Source organism: Miniopterus natalensis, chromosome 1 (genome assembly GCF_054644295.1).
Source record: "Miniopterus natalensis isolate mMinNat1 chromosome 1, mMinNat1.hap1, whole genome shotgun sequence".
Lineage (NCBI taxonomy): Eukaryota > Metazoa > Chordata > Mammalia > Chiroptera > Miniopteridae > Miniopterus > Miniopterus natalensis.
Window position 1 is genome coordinate 26,188,314 of NC_142081.1, and position 26,966 is coordinate 26,215,279.

The 26,966-nt window shown below is 33.8% G+C and overlaps 1 protein-coding gene across 1 annotated transcript in view; it reads right to left on the bottom strand.

Moving 5' to 3' along the window:
* Positions 1–26,966, bottom strand: part of PALS1 (protein associated with LIN7 1, MAGUK p55 family member) — a 55,301-nt gene that overhangs the window by 16,572 nt on the left and 11,763 nt on the right. The window contains exons 3-8 of the mRNA XM_016223801.2: positions 18,201–18,409; positions 11,585–11,662; positions 10,889–11,035; positions 9,525–9,686; positions 7,982–8,059; positions 2,136–2,319 (exon numbers count right to left, since the gene is read on the bottom strand). Of these exons, the coding sequence (XP_016079287.2) occupies positions 2,136–2,319; positions 7,982–8,059; positions 9,525–9,686; positions 10,889–11,035; positions 11,585–11,662; positions 18,201–18,409 (858 nt within the window). The remainder of the gene's footprint in view (positions 1–2,135; positions 2,320–7,981; positions 8,060–9,524; positions 9,687–10,888; positions 11,036–11,584; positions 11,663–18,200; positions 18,410–26,966) is intronic.

Consider the following 26,966-nt stretch of genomic DNA (forward strand, 5'->3'; position numbering starts at 1 on the left):
AGAAAAAAAGATAATAAACTAGTGTTAGGAAACATAACAGTCCAATTTTTACAAAGCTTTCATTGAGCATTTACTAAGTGGAAAGTACTATGCTGGATCTTACAACAGTTCTGATCATTCAAAATTATCTGAAATCAAGCAAATTCATCCTAGGAGCTAACTTTCCAAAATAATATGTGAATATTCATCACTTTTTGATTCCAAGACATCACCATATTCCTTTGGATTTATTATTCTCTATTCCTCTTTTTCTTTGTATGTGTATGTATGTATGCATACATTTTAATGATTTTTTAAATTTCCACCTTTACTAATGATACAAATAAGTGAAAAACATGTTTTTCATCTCAGGATTAAGCTTTCAATATAAGAGGCTTTCAAGGTTTTTGACCTTCATCTTATTTTAAGACATCTACCTTAAAACCAAATACATTTTTTCTGAAGGCTAAAACTAGTTTTACTTAAAAAATTCTGTATTAGCCCTGGCCGGTGTGGCTCAGCGGTCTGAGTGTTGGCCCACACACCCAAGGGTCTTGGGTTCGATTCCCGGTCAAGGGCTTGTACTTGGGTTGCAGGTTTGCTCCCTGTCCCTGGTCAGGGTGTGTGCAGGAGGCAACCAACCAATGTGTCTCTCTCACAATCAATGTGTTTTTTTTTTTCTCTCTCTCTTTCCCTCCCTCCCCTCCTTCCCTTCCACTCTCTCTGAAAAACAATGGAAAAAATATCCTTTGGTGAGGAGTAAAAAAAAAAAAAAAAAAAATCTGTATTAGAGGTATACTTTTATATTTAATTTGTGTATCTAATTCTTCCCATTTTAAGACAGGGATTTTTAAATGTTGATAGGCAATTTCCACCTATGTTGGAATAATCTGTAGAATGTAGTGTATTTTATAAAAGCACAAGTGAAAATACTGAGTTTAACATACATAAGAAGCATTAAAGGAAACCAGGTTATCTCCAGGGGCTATACAGATTGCACTCCTAGTGAAACAAGTAACTATGACTAGAGGGGTAAGTCTAAGAGCATTAATATTTAAAAATGAATACTTGTCTTTAACAAATTAAAAAAAGAAACAAAATTTTAATCATTTACATATTAAAATATTTAAAAACATTACAGTGTTATACTTCTATGGCACACTTTTATAGTATACACGTATTTAACTTTTTTTGAAATTGAAGCAGACATTAATAGGAGATGGACATTATGACCTTTTAAAAATCCTTCTAACAGAAAACCATTATCAAACTCAAACTAAGCTGAGTCCATTTATTTGTACTATAAAAGACTTGCAAATGACCACTGGAATCTCCTTGACTCATCTATGTACTTTCAGAAACTTAATGTAATCAATCTGTCAATAAACACCAGTTCTAAATATTTATGGGCAAAGGCTGGCACAGTAAGAAGATACCAAATTGGTATTTGGCAGAAGCACTGAGTAGGGACCCATGATAGCTGCCCAATACTTCAGGACTCCATAGGAAATGTCCTGCAACTGTTACTGTGGAGAATCAAGGCTGTCGTATCACCCACTCAACTATATATATGAAGATCATTCTTCCATTCCTGAAATATGGCTGAATATAGACAAAATCTGTTTCCAGCTTTTGGGTTTAAAAGGTGACTTGTGACTTTCTGTAACCTTATTATACACATAAAGAACCAATGTATATATTATATTACACCACAATTTCATTCTAAAGTCCAACAAATTGGTCACAATTATATTCAAGATACTTATGCTACAGCCTGGCCAGTGTGGCTCAGCAGCTGAGCATCAACTTACGATCCAGGAGATCCCAGTTCGATTCCTGGTCAAGACACATGCCTGGGCTGCAGGCTCGGTCCCCAGAAGGGGGCGTGCAAGAGGCAGCTGATCAATGACTCTTATCATTGATGTTTCTAACTCTCCCTCTCCCTTCCTCTCTCTCTGAAATCAATAAAAATATATTTTTTAAAAAAAGAAAAAAAAAGATACTTATACTACAGATACAACATAAAAGCCCAACTACATGAAAAAGTAATTACATCATTTTTAAAAAAGGCATGGAAAAGTGAGTTTCCTTTGTCAAGGTCTGTTCTCTAAACGTTCTCTTAACTATACATGCACTTTCTACTATATTGTTCTTACCTGGAACGAGCCCAGCTAGAGGCTGATTATCTTCATCGCCATCCCTGTAGGCTTGCCACCAGTTTGGATCTTCCTGACTGATCACATGAAGTATATCCCCTTTTTGAAAAGACAGACCTAACTCTCGACATGGAACATACGGGTCATCTGAAGGGTCATAGTCAAAATGAGCTTTTACATGAATCTAAAAGATAAAAAGGTTAAAAAAAAATGAGAAAAATAATGATGAAATGGTAACACAAAATAGTTAGCATAAATGTAATTAAAATGTTATGGTTTTTCATCGTGCAAAGAAATTAAGAGTTGAAAGAGGGAGGTTTAGTAAAATAACAGTATTTTGGAGGGCAGTGTTTTCTCAGGCTCATCTGTTTTCTTCACTTAAGTTCATGTCTCTGTTGAGCGCAAACATGTACAAGAGTATGCTGAACACTGTACTGCTAGCCACAAACAAGATGAGGTGCTAAGGGGCTTAAGAGAAGCAGAAGGAATGTAATAAAGCTACTGATGCTACTGTCTCCATTCCTGATCTGTAAAAACAATAACTCTGCAATGCCCCTCAGGTATCTCAAACCTGTAAAATGGACCTCGATTTTTCTCCCCAAATCAGTTTTTCTTCCAGATTTCCCTTTAGTAAGCTGCACCACTATCCACCCAGTTGTTCAAGCATCTCTGCTTCCGCCCTTTCCTTGACCCTCCACATTTATTACAAGGTCCTGTCATTTCCACTTCCAGAACACAGCCCAACTCACTTTCTCCACTGCCACTGCCATCACCCAAGTGTAAGCCATTATCATACTTCATAATGGCTTCAGCAAGTTTCTTAAAACTCATTGCTTCCTTATTGGCCCTACTGAACCAATCTATACATAGAAGCCAGAAGTATTTTTAAAAATACAGATCAGATCATTTATTATATTTAAAATCCAAATTCCCTGCCATGGCCAAGGATACCTACTTGACCTGGCCCTACCTACCTCTCCAGCCTCATCTCATAGAATCCCGCTCTTGCCTTTCTCCTCTCCTACTTGGCTCCAAGCGCACAGGCCTTCCAAAACAAAGTTCTTTAGAAATCATATCTGAAAGCTCTTCTGGCTTCATCTCATCCTCAGCTTCATGTTGCCTTTTCCAAGATACCTCTCCTGACCACCTATATAATTAACCCCATTTCTTTTTATTCTCGATGTTCACACTGTGTTTATTCCTACCTTATCACTTAATGCAAGCTGTAATTATTTTGTCAGTTCATTATTATAAACCCAGTGCTTAGCATAGTGCCTAGTACACAAAAGGTTTCCAATAGATGTTCATTGTAAAGAAAATAGTTATTTGGGACCCCTAAGAATATATTTCAATAATTAAAACCACTGGCTAGTGGCTAATTCTATGGTTTGTACCCCTGCAATGCGATTTCAAATTCCTTCTACTCTAAGCCTTTAAGTTCCCTGTAAACCACTTTTCTCTGTCCTCCCAACCCAGACCCCGCAAATCAAAAGACTTCACGAAAGCATGTTCCCAGTCTTAGTAGAGGGATGAATCTTCTAGAGGCAAGAGATATCCTACAGCAATTTCAAGTACTAAAATCTCATAATATGCTTCTGTTGTTCTCAGAATCCAGAGTACCACATACATAGTTACTAACAGATTTTTAATGCATCTATAGTTACCATTTTCTATCATGGTATTCTAATTATTTCCTTTAGACTGATGATAAACAGTAATGTAGAACTCTAACATTTAATGGCTTTGTGGGACATTACCTGTTATACTACACAGCAGTTAAGAGCATAGGTTCTGGAATAGGCATGGGTTCTAGTCCTGACTCAGTCACTTACCAATAGTGGGCTTGGGCAATTAACTTGACCTTTCTAAGTTCTAGTTTCAATGCCTGTTAAATGGGAATAATAAAGATATCTACATTTCATAGGGATGCTGTGAGAATTAAGTGAGATAAAACATATGAAACAATTAGTACCGTGCCTGGCACAGAGTAAGTAATCATAATAGCTAACATTTATCGGACAATCAATAATCTGAATTTTCTAGTGCATATTCCATCACTAATAAGCAGCGTGATCCCACTACATTTCAGTTAACTCCTCTGTTAGATTAGGGCAGCGATTTTCAACCCTTTTCATCTCATGGCACACATTAATTACTAAAATTCTATGGCACATCAAAAAATATATTTTTTTGCCAATCTGACAAAATAAAAATAGGTTTAATTTTGATTCATTCACATTGGACAGCTACTGCTGTGTTGGCTGTTGTCATTCTTTTATTTGACAATCTAAGGGAAAAGAGATCAGTGCCCCTGACTAGTCAGGTACTGTGTATTTTAAAAATTCTTGTGGCACACCATTTGAAAATTGCTTGATTAGGGCATTAAAGCTAGATGAAAAACATGCCTTCAGCTCAAATATTCTATTTCCTCCCTCCATATTATTTCAATTAGATTGTGAAATACAATCTAAAGTTTTACACAGTCTGGGCACTCTAACACTTTTTTTAAGTCAATGTGGAGAGAAAGAAACTAAACAGTTTAAGCAATGCACATTTCCTGGGATAAATGCGCCAGTCACCCAGGAGTGAACTCCAAAGGTGCCAAGACTCTTGCCCTCTGCAACTGATAAAGCAGCCACTTGTTGCTATGTGTGATGCATAAGGGAGTACCTCTCCTGACACAGTTTACTTTTGCCATTCATGATGCTGTAATTCAGCAACTGATTATAGTGCAGTTTCAGATAACATCTATTTTATCTATTTTAAATACATGCTTCTTTCTAATAACACAAAACATACATTAGAAAGATACCTTTGCTCTTACTAAATCCTGACCTGTACCATAACGATGCTCAATAAATTGGTTTTAATTTCTAAAAATCATTAATCTGCATATGCCAACTAGAACTATGGTTTCCTATCACTGTTTTCTTTCTGGAAACCTTCAGCGTGAGCTTTAATAATAGTAGTTCATTCTAAGCCAGTTAGGTTTGATAAAAACTTTGCAAGAGATATTGCAATTGAGAGCTCTTCACAATAAAGGGAGGAAATGAAGGAAAACATTGCACAACATTGTTTCTACTTTGAAAAGATCTCTATCCATCAAATGCTCTATTTTATTTATTTTTATTTTTTTAATCCTCACCCGGGGATATGTTTATTGATTTTTAGAGAGAGAGAGGAAAGGAAAGAAACACTGATTGGTTGCCTCCCATATGTGCCCTGACTGGGGATGGAACCAGCAACCTTTTTGGTGTATGGTATGACACTCCAAACAACTGGCAGGGCTCAAATGCTGTATTTTATTTTATATTTTATTTTATTTATTTAATGGTTTTTATTTATTTTTTTATTTCAGAGAGAGGAAGGGAGAGAGAGATAGAAACATTAATGATGAGAGTGAGTCATTGATTGGCTGCTTCCTGCACCTCCCCCTACTGGGGTTCGAGCCCGCAACCCGGGCACATTGTCCTGACTGGGTATCGAACTGCGATCTCCTGGATCCTAGGTCGATGTTCAACTTCTGAGCCATGCCAGCTGGGCCTAAATGCTGTATTTTAAAAGAGCACTGTTTCTTTTCCTTTCTCTCTCCCCCTTTCTTTTTCTTCTTATTATTTTTTAAATATATCTTTATTGATTTCAGAGAAAGAAAAGAAGAGGGAGAGAGAGAAACATCAATGAGGAGAGTCATTGATCAGCTGCCTCCTGCACAGCCCCCTGCTGGGGATTGAGCCCGCAACCTGGGCATGTGCCCTAACTGGGACTCGAACCTCAATCTCCAGATGTTCAACTGCTGAGCCAAATAGACCGTGATCTCCCTTTCTTTTTAAAGCCACATAAGTAAGGACAAATTTCAACTCTCCTCTGTGTGTCTTCTCAAAGAACAGAGCTACTTTTGAAGTTCAAGGCTTGTTCACTGGAGAGGTATGTGGAAAGGCATGGTGCACAGAGAATCAGTCTATTGGAATTCAGAGAGAAATTATTTTTTCATTTCTCCTCCTACAGAAGAACTTTCAACAGAAGGAAGGTTGCAAATGCATTATCAACTTTAATGTGTTCCGTAAAGAATAAAGAAAAACATGGAATGACAGCCAAAATATAAAGTATAACTGTGATGATATATTGAGAAAGAATGGAAACTGTTGTTTCAAGCTGCTATAATTTCATAAAAATTAAGAACAACAACAGATGTAATACATCAGGCTTCCATGTTAATCCAGGACTTTGAAGTCTGTAATTTTTTAACAGCTTTATTGAAATATAATTCATATACTACACAAGGCACCCATTACACAATTGGATGGTTTTTAGTAAATTCAGAGCTGTGGGTCCACCAACAGTTTTAGAACACTTTTATCATTCCAAAAAGAAATACCTATTAAGAATTCTTCCCATCCCGTCCAAACTCCCCACCCCTACACCTAAGGAACTATTAATCTACTTTCTGTCTCTGTGGATTTACCTGTTCTGGACAGTTCATATAAATGAACCAATACATGGCCTTTTGTGACAGGCCTCATTCACTTAGCATAATTTTATCAAAGTTCATCCATGCTGAAGCATATTATATAAGTACTTTTATTCCTTTTTATTGCCAAATAATATCCCATATTTCATTTTCCATTCATTAGCTGGCAGACATTGGGGTTGTTTCTAGTTTCTGCCTATTACAAATAATGCTGCTGTGAACACTCACGTACAAGTCTATGTTAGATGTAAGTTTCCAGTTCTCTTGGATATACACCTAGGAATGGAACTTCTGGGTCATAGGGTAAGAAAATCTGTCTTTTAATATAGCTAGTTGAATAAATGCTTAACATAAAGAGCAATACATATTCTAAAATAAGAGTTGTGCATACTTTGTAAAAGCACTTTCCTCCTAAATTAAGTAAATTTAAGTTAAATAAACCTACCTATAATGACAGAAAGACAAAGTTCAATGTTATGTCAGAAAAATTCTGAAAGAAATTTTATGAGTTTACTCATATGAAATACTGATATTCGTATTTATTTAAATAAAAACTACTGAATTTCCTTATTTTTATTTGAATGCAAGAAATATTCAGGTTGATACTTCTGATACTCAAAACAACAACATCCATGGTGCAAAAATTTTGGGGTAGATGTACATTTTAATGAACTGAAAACTTACGTCCACACAAAAACCTGCACAGGGATGTTTACAGCAGTGTTATTTATAACTACCAAAAACTTGGTAGCAACCAAGATGTCCTTCAGTAGGTGAATGTATAAATAAACTGTTATATATCCAGACAATAGAATATTATTCAGTGCTAAAAAGAAATGAGCTATCAACCTATGAAAAAACATGGAGGAAACTTAAATGTTTATCACTAATGAAAAAAGCCAATCTGAAATGGCCATATACTGTCAAGTTTCAACTATCTGACATTCTAGAAAAGGCCAAACTATAGAGACCAGTAGTTGCCAGGGTTGGGAGGAGGAATTAATGGACAGATAACAGAAGACTTTTAGGGCAGGTAAACTATTCCATACGATACAATGGTGAACGAATACATGTAATTATACATTTGTCAAAACCCACAGAATGTACACCACCAAAAGCGAATCCTAATATAAACTATGAACTCTGAGCAATAATGGATCCATCAGTTCATTGATTAACAGCTGTACCATTCTGGTGCAGGATTGTTGACAGTGGGGAAGATTACGCATGTGTGTGGGTTAAGAGGTATGTAAAACTGGACTCCCTGCTCCATTTTGCTGAGAACCTAAAACTACTCTAAAAAAGTGACTTTATTAATTTAGAAAAAAAGTAAACAGTAGCCATCAGACAATAAATAATGAACAAAAAAATCACTTACTACAGTTTCCTTGGCAGGAGGAGGCTTGATCTGTTGACTGGGAATCAGAACAAATGTCAAAGTACCATGCATATCAGACTGTAATAGAGAGATTAGGTAATTCTTAAAACCCATATTTATGAAAATCATTTCATGATCTTATGATCAATATTTCCTAAACTGTACTATTCCGAAATCCCTAGGAGACTTATAAAAATTGGTAAAGATGAATCCCATTTCATTAGGAAGCACAAATTATGCCTTTGCTGGACTGCATTACAGTAGAGCTACCCAGTAACATGGCATTCTGTAATTCTGGCACACTGGGCAAGGACATTTAGCCCGTAAGTCTTGGGTTCTTGTCTTTTATTCAGTGTAAGTTTAGGAAGATTACACAGTGAAGGCTTGGACAATATCGCAGTGCTATAACAATTCTGGGCTATCTACTCTGACATACATCAATTTTAATACAGAATTTGAAATAGTAATTGTGACTAGGGTTAGAAAAGTGATACAAATATTCTCACTTCCCAGATGCCTTGTCTCTGTCATCCATTCTATTTTTTAACTACGCAGTGTCTCACTGCTAGGTTTACTATTATTTCCCAGTACACCACTAACTGGATTGTTTAGGTACCTCCAGCCTAGACAGTAAAACAGTAATCACAATTTCTGATCCTGAGATAGTAGGAAGCAGTGCTCAACCTAGAGATAGCAGCCAATAAAATAAGGGCAAAAAACAATGACCACTGGCACTTTGCCAAAGCAATGAACGGGGTTGAGTAAAAATAAGGCTATAAGGATGTTTTCTAGATTCATCAATAGACAGCAGATAGGAGAGATTCTATTATAACCATTGATGTTAAGTCAATAAGAATATAAACCTGGTTTGCGGGTATAAATGCAGTGATCATAGATTGCTCTCAAAACATGTCTACAAATGGCTTCCTGATTATATGAGAACAGAACTTTCTATGACAGAAATGTTCTATATCTACACCTTAATATGGGAGCCATTAGCTATATACTGCTCTTGAGCACTTGGAATGTAATTAGTAGGAACGAGAAACTCAATTTTAAATTTTACTTAATTAAAATTGAAATAGAGCATGTAGCTATCAGACAATATAGATCTATACCATTGCCATTACCTAACATTGTTAAGAAAACATTAATCAATTATAGATCATAAACAAAATGAATATAAAAATCACAAGGGCATGGACTCTGTTTTGTTACTGTTTCTCTAGCAGCTGGCACACAGTAAGCACTCAAATAAATATATGTTGAATGAATTAATGAGATATATTAGTGACTTTCGAGGTAAATAAAATATACCTAATAGTGATAAAGCTCAAAATAAAAAAATATTAGTACCCAACCCAAAATAAAGCTCTACTGATAAATACTGTAGAAATAATATCATGTGAAAATAAGCCTAGAAATTATCCAGTGCTCTTAACATTTTAAAAATGTTTTAAAATATTTTATTCTGAAGTCTAATAACAAAAAAGCCCCAGCTTTCAAGAATCTACCAAATATTTTTCTATCTGTGTCAACTTACCAACAAGTCAAAAACCTCATTGACATCTTTACCCCGAATTTCAATGCCATTAATCTCCAGGACTTCATCTCCTTCATGTAAAAGACCACTTTTCTCTGCAGCACCCCCTTTTACTATCCGACTAATGATGACAGAATCCATTTCATTACGAACTGTAGCACCCTAAAAAAATTCAACATCCAATTTTAAAATAAAAATGTGATTTTCTGGTTAAGCATTTCTTCATTTTTAAATTCTTATTTTTTTCTATTCAGTAATACTAGCCTTCAGTTATCTTGAGGAAAAAATAGACTTACACAGCTAGAGTAATCATAATTAGGTTTGAAAGCTGACCATTTCCTTACATTTTCTGCTTCAGAAGCATTCCATTCATTAAAATTCTAAAAATCAAGCAGGCATTTGAAGCATACAACAGAAAAGTGCACTTGCTTAAAAACCATGTGAAGACCTATAATCAAATTTGTTCCCTATATACTGGATGCTATTTCAAAAATGGTTATACTAAATTTAGGTGTAATTAGTGAACATGACCATAACTATAAAAGTCCTTTTTCAAAATTCAAAAAAAGGTGAGGTAATGAATACTAATCTGATTGATTCATATGTTAAATATTATAGCTCTGTCCAATTCACATTAAAATGTATTAAACACTGATATTTGTTACACAAATTAGAAACAGAAGTAAAATATATACTTCAAAAAATGAAAAAATAAAATAGAGAAAAAAGCTTGAAAGTAGACAGAGTTTGTTACATTTTTATCCTAAACTTCTGTAATAACTTTCCCAATTTCTTTTTTCTGGTGGGGAAAAAACTAAGTTACATAAACTGCCCATAAAATATGGTCCCTATTTCATGTGTCACACTATTCAAAACACAATTTGAGATCAGGATTCAAGAATATCCTCTGAAAATAAAGGAAAGAAAATTAAGGCAATAATAGCAGACTAAGAAGAGACTGCAAAAAATTTTACATAAAAAAAATATAAAATATTAACATTAAGGAATACATACTTCTAAGTATATGTGAATTATATATAAGCAATTGTGTTTCAATAGATTTAACTGAATAAAAAGATCAGGTTTTCTAATTTTTTTTAAAAGCTGTGAGAATAAAGCAGATTGTTTATCCCTTTGTTCCTCAACAACTATTTCACAAGCCACTATTTTCATCAAATTAGGGGTGAGAAAGACAAACACATTTTTCTCTGAAAAAGGAATATGAGGAAGAACATAAAAGAATTCCAACAAATTGACCTCAAAAGAGAAAAACTACCAGAAATGTTAAAGGGGCCTTTAACTATCTGCCATACCAAAGATCCCTGGGTAGAAAGGATCTCAGATCTGAGACGTGAAATACTTACCAATGGAATATCTCGAGCCTTTTCTATACGAACTATTTTTACAGTTTCTCCTCCATACTGGCCAATGCTTTCATAAACTCTCTCATCTGGAATGGGCTCTAGCTGCATTTCCTGTTCAGCGACCTTATCGTGGGCCAGTAAAAGTGCCTGTTTCAAAAAAGATCCGTAGCATTTAAGGTAACAGCATGATACATTTCTCTAGAGAGATTTTTAACCTAATCATGTATATAGTATTCTGATCATTAAACTTTTAAAAGAAGTGCTATAATTAATGATATATTCAGATCTGTTTCCAAACTTTCCAATGAAGTAGAGATGCAACCTTGTATCTTTCATAGCTAGTAGTAACTAAGGATGTGTAAAGTATAATGGGGCAAAATGAAAGTCTAAAATGCTTATTATACTGCAAAAAACAATCAATTTAAAGGCCCAACACCATAGATAATTTAAATTTATGAAAAATAAAACCAAACAAAGGGAAGATATTTCTTTTAAAGAATAAGAAATTGTTTCAAAAAATGTTAATTTTAAATATGAAAAATTATAATCCAACAATAATTACTTTGCAGGGGGAGTTGTAAATAATCAAAACAGTCTATCAATAATGTTTGAGGTCTCTTCTAGCCCTAAGAGACTGATTCAAAGAGACTTTGCAGATAGGAAAACCACATATACAATGCTCTGTCCATTTTCTACCTGAATATGTGGAGCATTCAGCAAAGCAGTTAACTCTTGTCCTTCTTTCTGGTGGACTGGCTTCAAAACAGTTTGTACCTAAGGAATGAAAAGAAAGATTAATCTTCCTAGGTTACAGAAAATATCACCAGCACCTATACAGGCATATTTTTTAAAAAGATAGAATTTAAAATCATAAAATCTACTTATAAGAAAGAAAGGCACCAAAAAGAACTGTTAGAAAAAGATTATTTTTTCTCACAGTTTTCAATCTTGTTATTATGGGTAACAATAACATTCTTTATTTAAAAAGACAACACTAGACAGGATTTTGGTATTTATGCTTATGAATGAACTATTTCCTTCTTGCAGGTTTCTCCCAACATACTATAAAATACACTAATAATTACATAAGGGAAGGAAAACTAAGTTACTTGGTATTTTAGAGTTTTTAATCATGTTTATGCAACTATATTTTAAATCAGACGGTACTTTCAAGAGTTACAGACTAACACAATTTATATAAGAGTAACAGAACAATCACCACATAATAGTGAATTACATTTAAAAATTTCCCAATGTGAAGTAATTCTTACATTCCTAGGATAAACTTCACTTGATTATGATAAATTTTTTAGCCTTTGTTTCCTCATCTGTAGAATAGCAGCTACCATTTAAGGTTCTCAAAAGATGGAGATAATCCAATATAAACTGCTTAGCACAGTATTTAGCACATAATAAATTATTACTTAATGTTTCTATATGTGAGTTATTAATATTTTAAAGGTTTCTACATTAATGTTCATAAGTTGAATTGGCCTCTACTTGGTGAGTGTGGTCAATGTACACTGGTTTACAAAACTGCTTTTACTAACTAGGTCATTATATCCTAGTACGATGAACTGGAAAAGTATATATTTATGTGTCAAAACATTTTATTTAATATTAGAATTGCAAGTTCCTGAATGTTTTGATAGACTTTGTATATAAAATCATCTACGCCTGGCAGATTATTTTAGGGGTGGATTTCTGATTTTCAATTTTATCTACAGCTACCGGTCTACTTCTCTGGCTATCTTAAGTCATTTTTGACAATTTACATATTTTTATAAAACCACTCACTTGATAGTACTTTTACATTTAGTAAGAAAGCTATAACTTTCTTAGTATTATGCTATAATTTTTAACTTTGTGTCTGTATTCATGCTTTTTTCTTTCCTAATGTTACTAATATTTATTTCCTCATCTAACTTGTCAAAGGTTTCTATATTTTCTTGTTTTACAAAAAGCCAGCTTTTAATGTTCAAGCTATCGTTCTTTCTATTGAAACAATTCCTTTCTTCTGCTTTAGTGTATCTTCCTTTTTAATTTCTAATCACTTAAGCTGTATGTTCAGTTCATTTATTTTCAATCTTTTTCCTTCTATAATAAATATTTAAAGGTACAAATTTTGCTCTGTAGGTTACTTTCCCACAAAGATTATACTATGTAAGGTCTCATTGTCAATACCTCTGATTTTCTTTCCTTTTCTATTTCCAAACTCAATTACACACCAAAAAGAGTAATTTGCAACAATGCAGATAACAAAACCAAAATTTCTATGTATTAATGAAAACAGAAGTAAATTCATATATAGAATTTTTTTTTTTTTTACAAAAGTAACTCATGATTAAAATAGGAATCCGGTAATTCTCTAATACCTCTTATGGCTATTTTAAATCACTTTATTAGTAATTCCCCTATCCTAAGAGATGATAATTTTGAGATTAACTAATTTAACCACAAGTGAATCAAAGTTATGATAGTAATAAACTCAGTCTGTCCTCTAGTTTTGGTACCTAGAAAAACATGTTTCTAACCTTCGAGTTCTGTATGTATAAACAGGATGGCATAGCAATTATCTTCTTCAAGAATTCCATTAAAGCCCTGGCCAGTATGGCTCAGTTGGTTGGATGTTGTCCCATGCACTGAAAGGCTGTCGGTTTGATTCCTAGTTGTGGTACATGCCAGGGTTGCAGGATTGATCCCTGGTAGGGGGCATGCAGGAGGCAGCCGATCAATGTTTTGCTCTCACATTGATGTTTCTCTCCCTCTCCTTCTCTCTGTAAAAGGCAATTAAAAAAAAAAAAAAGAGCCTGGCTGGTGTTGCTCGGTGGTTGATCTTCTACCCAAGAGGTCATGGTCTGATTGATTTCCGGTCAGGGCACAGGCCAGGTTTCAGGCTCGATCCCCAGTGGGGGGTGTGCAGGAGGCAGGTAATTGCTATTCCTCTGTCATCAGTGTTTTTATCTCTATCCCTTTCCTTTCCTCTCTCTCCAAAAATCAATAAAAATATATTATAAAAAAATTCCATTGAAGTCTTACTAATGGACAAGTGCAGTAATCCAAAACTGTAATTAAACGCTGAGCTTTAAAATAGGGTGTCTTTCTATTTAAAATACAGCAAACCAAAATTAATTTAAAATGAAATTTATAGTCCCTGATCATATACCTTTTAGTAGCTGGAGAAAGTAATTCTGACGGAGAAAGAAAATTTCAGATTAAAAATGTACCAAGTCAACACATTAATTTTGTGTAGACACCCCCCCCCCATTTTTACTTTTTAAAATCAGTTCCTAAACATTTCTGACATCCTCCCCTCTTATAAAAAAGCAATGTGTTGGGTGTTTTGCCATTAGGTAAGATGTTCCCTGTTTCTGATATTCTTCTTCTTCATTAAGTTAACAAAATGTGCCTGACTTCCTAAGAATTTTCATCAAGGGAAATATAATGAATTTTCTTCAGATGCCTTTTCTGCATCAACTTGATCATATAGTTTTCTCCTTTCATTTACTCACATAATTATTTTAAAATATTTATCAGCATGAATCTATCATGAAATAAATTTGAAATTAATATGGATTATCTGGCCTGCAGGATCTTTTAATATATCCCACCCCTTACTCCTTGTTTAAGAAACTTGCCAGGCTTTCTCAGTCACTACTGTCTTTGTATCCTTTGCCAAAGGAACAGCTTTTCTTCTTTTTGGGGCTTCTTAGTATATTCCCAATCATCTTTCAAGACTCAGCAAATTAAAGTTTTTTCTGTTTCTTCATTTCCCATCACTCCCCACCCCAACACATACACAGAATTAGGCACATCTTACCCTGCTCTGGTACCTTCTCATGCTGCTATTACAGTACTCACTAGATTGGGAACTGTTTACTCCTTCCACAGTGATAGCCTAACTCAGCCTTCACTGACTGGTTGGTGGACCTCTGGGTTGTTTCTAGTTTCTGACTATTATCTGACTGCTATGAACATCTGTGCACAAGCCTTTGTGTGGGTATGTTTTTATTTCTTTCAGGCACATACCCAGAGAGGGATTGCTGGATCATAGTATACAGGTATATTAGCTTTAATAAATATTGCCAAACGTTTTCCAAAGTGATAGTACCATTTATACTTCAGCAGTAATATATGAAAGTTTCAGTTGCTCTATAAATTGACTAACATTTGATACCGCCAGACTTTAAAAACTTATTATTTTAGTCATTCTGGTGTCCATGCAGTGGTATCTCATTTTGTTTTAATTTGTATTTTTCTGTTGCTAACGATGCTGAACATTTCGAACTTTTCAAACTTACTGGACATTTGGATTTCCTCTTTTTGTGAACTGTCTGCTCAAGTCCTTTGCTTATTCTTTAAAAACTGAGTAGTCTTTTTCTTATTAAGTTGAGAGAGTCCTTTTGGATATAAGTTTTTGTCATGTATACTTATACACACATGTAAATACCTCAATATCTCAAAATCAAATAATCAAGTACCATTTCCTAGTCTGTTGGCTTGTGTTTTTGCTGGATAAGCAGAAGTTCATTAGTTTAAACCCAATTTCTCAACTTTTTGATAAAAATCACTTTAATGACCAAAAAGTTTGTTTTGCATTTATTAACAAATATCTTAGATCTTCGAAGATTTAATATGGATTTCCAAATTGGAAGTTTTCATAGTCTTTATTATCTATTATATAATTCATGCTAAACTGATATTTTGAGTTAGAAAAGTAAAGAATACTTCTAACATTTTAAGACATTCTTTCCCTAATTCCTTGAGGTTTGGTTTTTTTTTTTTTTTTACTTACATTAAATTTCCACATAAAAATAATACAACTAAAGCATAAGGTAATTCCTTCTTTTAAATACTGCATATTAAAGTAGCTGGAATTATGAATGCTAAAAAGCAAATTAGGCAATGGGCATATGAGCAGCCTAGTCAGTCTTATGCCAGTAACAAAACCTCACTTGGCCTCAATATTCAGAAATATAAAACAAAAAATTGAATTAGGTGATTGCTAAGGTTTTCCCAGCTATAAAATAAAGGCAATGAGTTCATTTAACCCTCACTTTTACCAGACTTAAAGCTCTCTTTGATGAGCTCTAAGTGTGTACTTTTCTTAAGTGTTATGCACAAGTCAGGGCTGCCACACAATTGTGCATGCACAGCTCTAGGGAAAGTCATTCACACTGCAACACCACCATACATTGTGGCCAACTAGGTTCATCTTCTTGCACTCATTTTAAGATCAGTTTCAGTCCAAGGTCACTATCACTCACATATCCCACCACCACCAAAGCAATACAATCCTCAAGTATTACTAGAGATATTTTAAGGATGTAAAAGTTGACTTTCAGAAAATCTTGATATGGTACTTTCAAAATTGTAAACCATGTCAATATGTTAACTATCCTAAAACTAATATTCAAAATTGATTTTAAAGGTCATTTTCAACCAGTTCTCTCTCTCCCAAAGCTTTTACTCTTTAAGCTACTTCTAGTTCTTTGTCTCCCTCAATCCTAAAACCCTTTAAAGCTATGTTGCTGCTTGTATCCTTTCTTTCTACTCTTTCTGTGGACTCTGTCACATTCTTTAATTAGAGCACTTCTGATCTCTCTTGCTTATCTCATTTTCTTTTCCACCTATTGTTCTATTCAACAAAGCAAAGGGGGCTGAACAAAACTTCCTCCTAAAGACAGGGAACAGAATTACAATTATTTATTAAGTGTTCCTCCCAAACCTATACAATAGAAGTTATGCTATATTTGTGAGTAAGTAAGATCAAAGTAATGTCAGTTATTCCAATCTCTGTAAGGGAACTAATTTTCAGAAAAACCATTTAAACTATGATAATAAAAACTACAGGGATAATTTCTTAATAGAAATTTTTGCATATTTATTTTTAACAATAAAAGATGAGCACAAAGAATAGGTTTCAACCAGCTGTCTTTTAAACTCTGGTGGATGGAAAATTTCCTTTCCAGGAACAGGTCCTTAGGTCATTTTCCTAGGCAACACTAGACTTCTCTCGGCCACTCTTACACCTGGGATCTTTGCCCATTATAGGCATCTACATCAAGAAAATACGTTCTGTGCTAATCTGACAAGTGCCTCCTAACTTATTTTATAAGTCTGTAGCTCTGGAGGTCCTATCTTCCCGCCTACTCCATTTTCTGTCTTGTATCTGGATTCCATAAAATAGATTTATTTGATGGGCTTCTGGAATTATTAGTTTCTATAATATCAAAATAACTTAAAAATCCTATAATAATGACAAAATGTTCACCCCTCCACCATGATTGGAGATGGGATATTTGTATCTTTTAAAATCTTCAAATTAAAAGCTGTTTGCAGAACACATTAAACACTGAACATCAACAAGCAGCAGAAACTAGAACTCTCACTGTACATTAAAATTTAATTATTTCTGACCTTCTACATAGTTTTTATAGAGGAAAAACTTCAAAATACAGTGATGTACCACTTGACGATAGCTTCTGAGAAATGCATCACTAGGCGATTTCATCATGCAAACATTATGGAGTATATTCACACAAATCTAGATGGTACAGCCTACTACACATGTAGCTAGCTATATGGGGTAGCCTATTGCTTCTAGACTACAAATGTGTACAGTGTGTTACTGTACTGAATACTGTAGGCAACTATAACACAGTGTGTATACTTTTATAGGACTGTCAGTGCAGTAGGTTTACACCGGCGTCACGACAAACACACAAGTGTGTTGGGTTAGGACGGCTATGACATCTCTAGTCGATAGGAATTTTCCAGCTCCATTATAATCTTACGGGACCACTGTCAATACATGGTTCGTTGTTGACTGAAACGTCGTATTGCAGCACACTACTGTATCTGCTAGTAACAAATCTTATGAGTTATATAATATGCGATTATCAGATACAATTTTTATCTCATCAGTATTCATTCACCTCAGTTTATATGTACAATGCTTAAAAAATATACTAAAAGCATTAAAAAACTTTCCCCTTTAGTAATTTAGACAAATATTTCTCTTACCATGCAAATATATAATTTTATATACAAAATGAACTCTCTCTTTTCATGAAACAGAGTTCTGACTCTGAAATAAGTATATCCTTTTTTCAGGATAAAATGTATTTAGCAAATTTTTCCCAACACAATAAATTATTATTATATGATCAGTAGTAATCAAAAAAGCTTTATGTTCACATCAGTATTTGAAATAATACTGCCTTACCATCTCTGTAAGGGAACTAATTTTCAGAAAAACCATCACTAACAATTACCTTGTACATGTCAACAATGTCTTCAGAATACATACCTCTTGTGCAAGATCTTGTACATTGGAGATAAGAGGAAATGGAGGACTGGCCTTGTTCATGTGCACTGTGACAGCATTGTATATCTTAAATGCATTCTGGAAATCTTTATTTTGTACAAGTTGTAAAAGCAGTGAAATATCCTCCTGGCTCTGAGAATCTACCAAAGTATGTTGGATATGTTTAAGTGAAGAAAATAAATCTTCCGCTTCTAGTAGGAAAATGAAAAGGTATAAAAAAATTAATTTTCCATCTTAATTCAACATTTAAGATAAAATATTTTGAACCGTAACAATTAAAAAACTCCATGAAACTTGCTAGATATATATTTAGTGTGAAGTCACTGTCATTTTACTGATTTTTAAGTAACACTCTTTAAAATTATAACAGAATAGAATAACATTTTTTGAAAGTGTTTTAAATATAAAACAAATACATACTTACTATAAAAACAAATGAGCAGAGGAATACAGAAATGGAAAAAAAAATTTTAAATCACCAATAGTCCCATCACCTAGAAACAACTTTATTTTAAACATTTTACAGCATTTCCTTTTTTCATTTAACAGTACATTTTAATTGTTTTCTCAAATCACCAGTCTTTAAAAGACATTACACATAATGGCTCCATGATATTTTACTACATGGCTAAATCATAATTAATAATAACCATTACACTAAAGCTGAACATTCAGGTTGCTTTCAATTTTTTGCTCCTATAAGTAATAAGCACTTGAGTACATAATGATCAATGCTGCATAAAAATTTGTCTATAGAGATTCTGATGTTTTCTTAAAATAATTCCTAGAAATAGAGTTTTAAAATAAGATTCTGACACTTTAAAAGTCAAACAACTTTCCAGGGAGATTTTTATGAATTTACGTCTCATTAGCAGTATTTTCTCCAATATTCAACATTACCATTTTAAAAAATCTTCAATTTCTTTAATAGGGAAGTTAAAGTTTATTCATATTTACCAAGTACTTTGTGGTCCATAAAAATCTTATGAACACGAGTCTTATTATACTGAAAGTTGTGGCATATGTATGTGTGTGCGTACCTGTTAGTGTGCATACGTAGCATATGCATTTTTCTGGGAGTTATCTCAAAATGGTTAAGAACCAGAGATTGTCTCCTCCTTGCCTTATTATAATAGCATTATGGTCTTTGCTCATATTGACATGACAAGTACTTGCTCATTATTTTTTCAAAAAATGCCTTGACTATTCAAAATATAATTTACAGAATATTTTTTTCAAGGTATCTCCTACTCTCTCTTTCCTATTCTTCCAAAAAGAAAAGTTATTGAGATTTTGACTGAAATTAAAACTGTAAATGAACATGAAAAAAAACTCACAGTGGATACTGTCTTCTACGCAGTCTTTTCAAGTCTTGTTTTCTTTATATAAGACCTTCAAAAAGCTATTGAATTTTGTACATTTACCTTGTATCCCACTACTTAAAGCAGTTAAATTTTTTATAGATTTGACTAGTTGTCCAGTTGATTCCTGATGTTCCCTCTCCCCCCCACCAATCAAAACAGATTTAGTGCTCTTACAAAAATATGTGTTTAGTAACTTAAAATGCAGCAAAAAAAGGGGGAAAAGAACTAGGAAGTCAAACTGTCATCAGAATGACCTAAGAAGCTGTGACTCAGAGCTAAATACAACGTGACAGTCAGAATTGAACCGTAAGTTGCTATCTGCAAGAGTGGACAGAATACAGACAGGGGAAACTGGGAGATGTTGGTCAAAGTACAAACGCTCAGCTTTACGAGAATAAGTTCTGGGATCTAATGTACAGCATGGTGACTACAGCCAATTGTACTGTATTGTGTACTTAAAATTTACTGAGAGTAGCTCTTAAGCGTTCTCACACACACAAAAAGGAACTACATGAGGCAATAGAAGTGTTAATTAACTGTAAATATTTCACAATGTGTACATCAAATCCTCACATTGTACACTTTAGACATACAGGATTTTGTCAATTATACTTCAATAAAGTTGGGGGTGGGGGGATATGGAATGTCAGATTCCATGAAATTCAAAGAGGTTATCACAGAATTACCTAAGTGTATAAAGAATTTCCTAAGAATATAAAGAATTCAATAGCTTTAAAGTATCTTTAGGTCAAAACAGTACAACATTTAAGTATCTTAAAAGAAAAAATAATTACAAACCAACAAAACAGTTAAGGTAATTGGCTACAATCTTATGGATACTACTGACTTCCCTGAGTGGAGAAGGGGATTCCCGTTTAAATTTTTAGTAATTCTTTAAAGGGGCTCAGCCTGGCTGTCAGGGCAATGAGAAAAATCAGGAACTTCAGATTTCAGCATTGACTGAGATCAATAAGCAACTTTAGTCAGTCCAGAAAGTACCCATCTCCCTACTGTGTCTTTTCAACCCTCGGGAGATTAAAAATTTTAAAGGCAAAAGAACTTCTGCAACTCTCCTATGTACCAAAGCCACCCAGTTGGACACTAACATACTGATATATATATCCTTTCAGCTATAACTACTGGTGTTATTTTGTTATACTATATGGCCTTTCAGACTTAAAAAAAAAAATGCTAATCTACCATACAGATCAGATTGTAAATGTTGTTTTGCAATCTGATATTTTCCGGTTTCTTTAGAATAAATTCCTAAGATAAAATTACTGATCAGATAATAAAAATTTTTATAACTTTGATATGTATTGCCAAACTGCCATCCATATTTGTATTTATAGTCTAACCAGCAATTAACTTGAGTGCCTGTTTCTACAAACACAAAATGAATTAAGGATGATAAATCTTTTCAGTTCTGATGATCTGGTTAGGAAAAATACATATTTATTTGCCTGGGAGTGAGGTGGATATATTTTCACAAAGTTAACAGTCATCTGTATTTCTTCTTTCATCCTTTTTTTTCTTTTGCCCATTTTTCTACTAGAGTTTTTTTTCTTTTTTCCCTTATGACTGAAATTACATTGATTTATAAAATGCCTAGAGTTTCAAGCACGACATACAGAATGTAATTTTATCTTTTCTTGCTATATTAGAACAATGTATTTTAATCAAGGATATTTATGAGAATTAGTAAGGAAATTTAGAGATCTCTGTCCTGAGTTCAACCTCAAACACAATCAGCATGTCCTATATATATTTGATTAAATGTACCCTTTTGGTTAAGAACTACTGATTTAAAGGCTTTATTAACATCAGTCGTAATATTTTAAGACATGATATATTTGTGACTCACTAAAGTACTCAAAATGATTTCCTTCTATAATAAGTAAACTAGAGTAATATATATTGAGTTTTTGTGTCTACTTTTAATAGGTATTAAATTTCTTCCTTGACAACTGCCTCCTTTTGTTGCCCTCTTTGAGCTTCTGTTATAACATGGCATATAGTTTTCATATTTAGAATATTTTAAGTATAAATAGGATACTGTAGTCATTAGCCAGCAAGAAAAACTAGGGAAAGTAAGGTAGGGTAACCTAAACTAGGAATGGCTTAGTGAGAGATACAACTTGAGATCAATGACCTTATTTCAGGAGATCAGTTAACTCAATCAGGAAATGGGGCATTTTGTGCTTAGTCCCAAAGAAATGACAGCTTTAAAGTTCTAAGAAATTAGTAGGCTTCTCATGTTGATAGGAACTGAGGTTAAGAGTTTTCAGAAAATGATGAAATCTAGTTAATTTCTCCATATTGTCTTCATACTGAGGAATTCTAAAGCCATAAAGACCAGGTAGGACAGTTTAAAATCCATAAAAAAACCTCAGGGTCAAACTGGAAATGTTTTTCACTTAGGAGGTCAGGGACCAAGATCAGATCTATAGGAATGGGAAGGCTATAAAGCAGAAGATTACAACTGCACTCCAAAGATGCTGATAACCTAGTACCTAATAATGGGTTCTGGGAGAACATAAGGACCATGCCAGCACAAGAAATATCAACAAACTTAACTAGGCTTAAGGTTCAAGCCTTTTAGGTTAGCATTAAGACGAATGCAAACTTGCTAATTATCCTTCAGAACTTCATTCACCTCTATTGAGTCCTGCTCACGTTTTAATTAGTAAAAACTGTTTTCAATGAAATTATCTTTTCTTGGGACTTGTCTCCAGAGTTGGGAGTTGTCAATCAACGTTGCCAGACTAAATTAAAATCACTTGCACTGAAGCTGAGTTTTACAATTAAGTATCACCAACCATTATTGAAAAACTACAAGTGTCTATCTGTCCCAAATTGCACAGATGTAGAACAATACCATGTTATATGCATATACATTTTACGCAATCCTCATAAAAATCCTGAAAAACTTTTTCCAATGAAAACCAAAACCATCAAAACCTGAGACATAACAGATCAAATCTCTACAGATGGAGAAAATGATGTCATACATAAAAATGGCACCTGGATCAATAATTCATTTCTTCAACTTCTAAGACTGCTTTTTCTGCCACATTAAGGGAATAATAAAAGATAAGCTTTTTTTCTGCAGGTTCTAGGGCTTGATTGTGATAGGTTGTTTTTCTGTTTTAGAAAAGCTGTCCTAAGATATCTTTTCACCCAATACAGCAGCATGTAACATACACTGACAAGAATTTAGAGAAGTTTATGCACACTAGTTATGTCACCGTGGATCTGTACGAGGAATTTCCTCTAGTTAACTGTGCTTGTGCATGTCTCCATACATACTGCATGTCTTAATTCTTTTATACACTTTTTATAATACTGTTGGCTACTTTTATAATATCGTATTTTAATTCTATTTTAAGCAACTGTCTTATGGTCTAAATATTTTCTCAGAGTATTTTATTTCAGCTCTAACAGTACAACGGTATACTAGGTAGTATACTGGGAAAAGTTCAGCAAAAGAAACGAAAATTGCAATTTCTGTGAATGTAGAGGCTATGTATCTTTTTGAGAAATGTTGTAAAGCATCTCTGACAGTATTGCACTAGCCTGGGTAGCAAAGTAGTACAGCAAAATTTGATAACTATGATTTACATGGGCAGTTTTCAGATAAATTCCGTATCTGCTTTCATGACCAATTTAGCTGGGAAGGTTTCCAGACGGCATTTTTAGGCTGGAAAGTTGCCCAAAGTTCTCTCATCCCTCAAGCTCAAACATGCTTCCACTGAAAATGTTTAATGAATAAGCAGAACAGATTAAGTTAACAGACACTTAGAAGAGTTTTTAAAACTTTATGAAATATATGTAGCTTGACAAGAAGATATGGATTAAATATGCAGCTGAAACAAATGAATATTTAAGAGGAAAGATGAAATATCAAATACTACAAACCCTCAGATGAAATTAGTATAGATCGAAAAGTTTATCTATTTCAAGGAAATTGAAAATGATGCTCCTTCTGTCCAATAACAGTTTTAAGATCACACAGAAAGTAACAAGTACCTACAGCATTTGTCTTAAAATTCTGATTATGATAAAATGAGTTCACTGTCTTGACTCAGTTCTGTTAGAAAATTCTGAATGGAATTCTGACAAAGGGTCTTTTCTTTGCTATTAAGTATGATGTCATAACAAAAAATAATTGTTGGCAACATCAACTCAAAGATTCTCATTTGGACATTCCCATATTTTTAATTTCATATAAAAAATTCTTAATTTTAAAGGTCAGAATATTTATTTTTTTAATTTTTAAATTTTTTTGTTAATCCTCACCCGAGGATATTTTCCCATTGCTTTTAGATGAAGTGGAGGGGAGGGAGGAAGGGGGAGAGAAAGAGAAAGAGAGAAACATCAATGTGAGAGAGACACATCGATTGGTTGCCTCTTGCATGAGCCTCAATCAGGGCTGGGGAATGAACCTACAACCCAGGTATGTGCTCTTGTCCAGGAATCAAACCCACAACTCTTTGATGTAGGGGCCAATGCTCTAACAACTGAACAACACCGCCCAGGACAAAGGCCAGAATATTTAGTTGTATCATATCGGAAGAAAATTTTTTTTTAACCTACATCTTTAAAAGCACTTTACAAATACCTATTATTCAGTAACAGTTGATTTTCTACATACTTTAAGAGATGTCTCATTCTGATGTAGCAATTAGGTTGTATGTTACTTAAAACAAAAAGCCACCTAAGTTCTTCAATAGTCTGTGCAATTTCAGAGGGAATTTTAAAAATCCAGTCAGATGCAACTAAATCAATCCTGTCAAATATGCACCCTCTTCTGTAGTAATGAAGATAAGACAGACAACAAAGGCAGGACAGGATACAGAAAGAAGAGAGACTTTCCATACACAGAAACCAGCCGTCCCCTTCCCACTCCTGTACACAGACACAACAGACACAGAAGAAAGAAGCACATGGACAGAGAAAAAGAGGCAAATGGAGACTCACAGGACTGGTGAGAAAGAATGACACAAGTGCAGTGTGGAAGTAGACAAAGAAGGGAGTATTGGGTAAAGAGGTACCTAGGGCAAGGCAGGATGGAAGGAGGGCAGAAACAAGGATACTGCGAGAGAGGAAGGCAAAGGCAGGTATAGCAAATCTGGCTTTGGTAATAAATTCTAGTCTGTAACAACTTCCCTTCAAAAAATTTCTTCATATCTAGTTTATATTCTTTGTCCTACAGTTTGATCTACTTCCTCTGGATATTCAGTAAAAATTGTTTTAAGTTTTCATCATCTTCTCTAACATTTCATACAACACTTAAATCTTGATTATGTTAAAAGAGAGAACAGATTATCTAAAGAAAAATCACTTATATTTGCCTTTGGGATACAATTAATCAGATAACTACAAGCATACACATTAAGTTCAAAAATCTACCCCCTGAACTCTCTCGTCTCCCTTTGGCCTCTCCTGGCAGCCTAAAATGTAAAAGAAAGAAGGCAACAGAAAGTTATCACCAAGAGTTGCTCTTTCTGAAAATTCTATCTTCAAACACCCATGAGTCTGGACAGCCATATGGGAGAATTTTTTGGCTGTAAGGATAAACAATAAAATTACCTAAGGAAGCTAAGGAATCTCCATCTCTTGAGACTTCTCAAAACAATAGAGATAACCATCTATCCTGGATTAGCTTTGCTTATTTTTACTTATTGCTATCATTTTTCTTACATGAAAACAGAGCCTGTCTAGAGAGCTATTCTAACATTAAGATTTCATTGTTTAAATAATACCAATTCTTTTAACCTATGTTCAGAAATTTCTAGATTTCAACCAACTTCATTACTTTTATCTGAAACACTTAAAGACTTCTTTTTCTCTAAACTTTAGAGTCAAATTGAATATTGAGATGAGGAACTTGATATTATCAAGTATGAGAAAACTGTATCAGTTACCAGCATATCTATGGAATCAAAATTAGAACTTTCATTCAGGAAATCTTTTTCCTTTTTAAATTTAAGAACATAAAATTTAGATCTCTGAACTTTGGTTTTTAGTGAACTAGGTCAAAATGAATTTATTAAAAATAAGCAGAAGCTCATGAAAGATCCTGAACAGCAATTATTCTTTAACAAACTGGGTTACAAATTACAAACAAATACAAGTATGTATGCAAAAGCAGTTGAGACAGTAAAATCTTACCCCCAAATATATTTTAATAAAATGGAAAACTGTCACTGAAGTAACTACAATTCAATCAAGTATAAAAGCTTCATGATTTTGAGAGAGAAAAAAACAGCTCAAAATTTGGAGTCAGAATACCTGTGTCCTAGTTATGGCTTGACTGTATATTATGTCACTGGACAACCCATTAGAAGTCTCTGAGCTTTTTTATTAAATAAGTGGGTTTGACTACGATAGTATTTATAACTTTTATTGGTGATCCCTTAAAAAAATATTTTTTTACTTCTCAATCCAGTATACACATACCAATTTGAAATAAAAGATTTATGAATACTTATGTGCAATATAATATAGTTTAATATTTCCTATTTTCTCCTAGTTATTAAAAAAATTACTGGTTGTTAAGATGGCTAAGACTAAAAGACTATACTAACAATAGCAAGGATGTAGAGAAACTGGAACCCTCGCACAAGCTGGTGAGAATGTCAAATAGTGCAGATACTGTGCCAGATACTACAGTTCCTCAATAAGTTAAACACAGAATTACCGTATGATCTAGCAATTCCATTCCTAAGTATATATCCAAAAGAATTAAAAACAGGTTTTTAACCCAAGACTCATACATGAATATTCATAACAGTACTATTCACAATAGCCAAAAGGTGGAAACCACCCAACTGTTCCATGAATGAATGAACAAAAAGCGGTTTTACCCATACGATGGACTTATTACCTAGCTAGAAAAAGGAATAAAGTTCTAGTTTGTCTACAACCCAGATAAGCCTTGAAAACATTATGCTATGTGAAAGACAGCCAGTCACAAAAGGTGACATGGTGTGACTCAGTTAAATGAAATGTCTCAAATAAAGAAATCCATAGACAGAGGCAGATTAGGATTGTAGAAGTTAGGGAGGGGAGGATATTAAGTAATTGCTAATGGATATAGTTGCTCTTTTGGGGGTAATAAAAATACTTTGGAATTATATAGCGGTAATGGGTGCACAATCTTGTGAATATACTAAAAACTCATGAACTGTACATTTTAAAATATTGAATTTTACGGTATATGAGTTATATCTTAATATAACTGCTATTTTAAAATATTAAATTAAAAATTACTGTTTGAGATCTACAAATTAATTTCATGACTAGAAAATTAGATGACCTCTCTGGTAGCTTCTGGTTCTTACAAAAGTTAAATTTTAGGCCCTAGCCAGGTAGTTCAGTT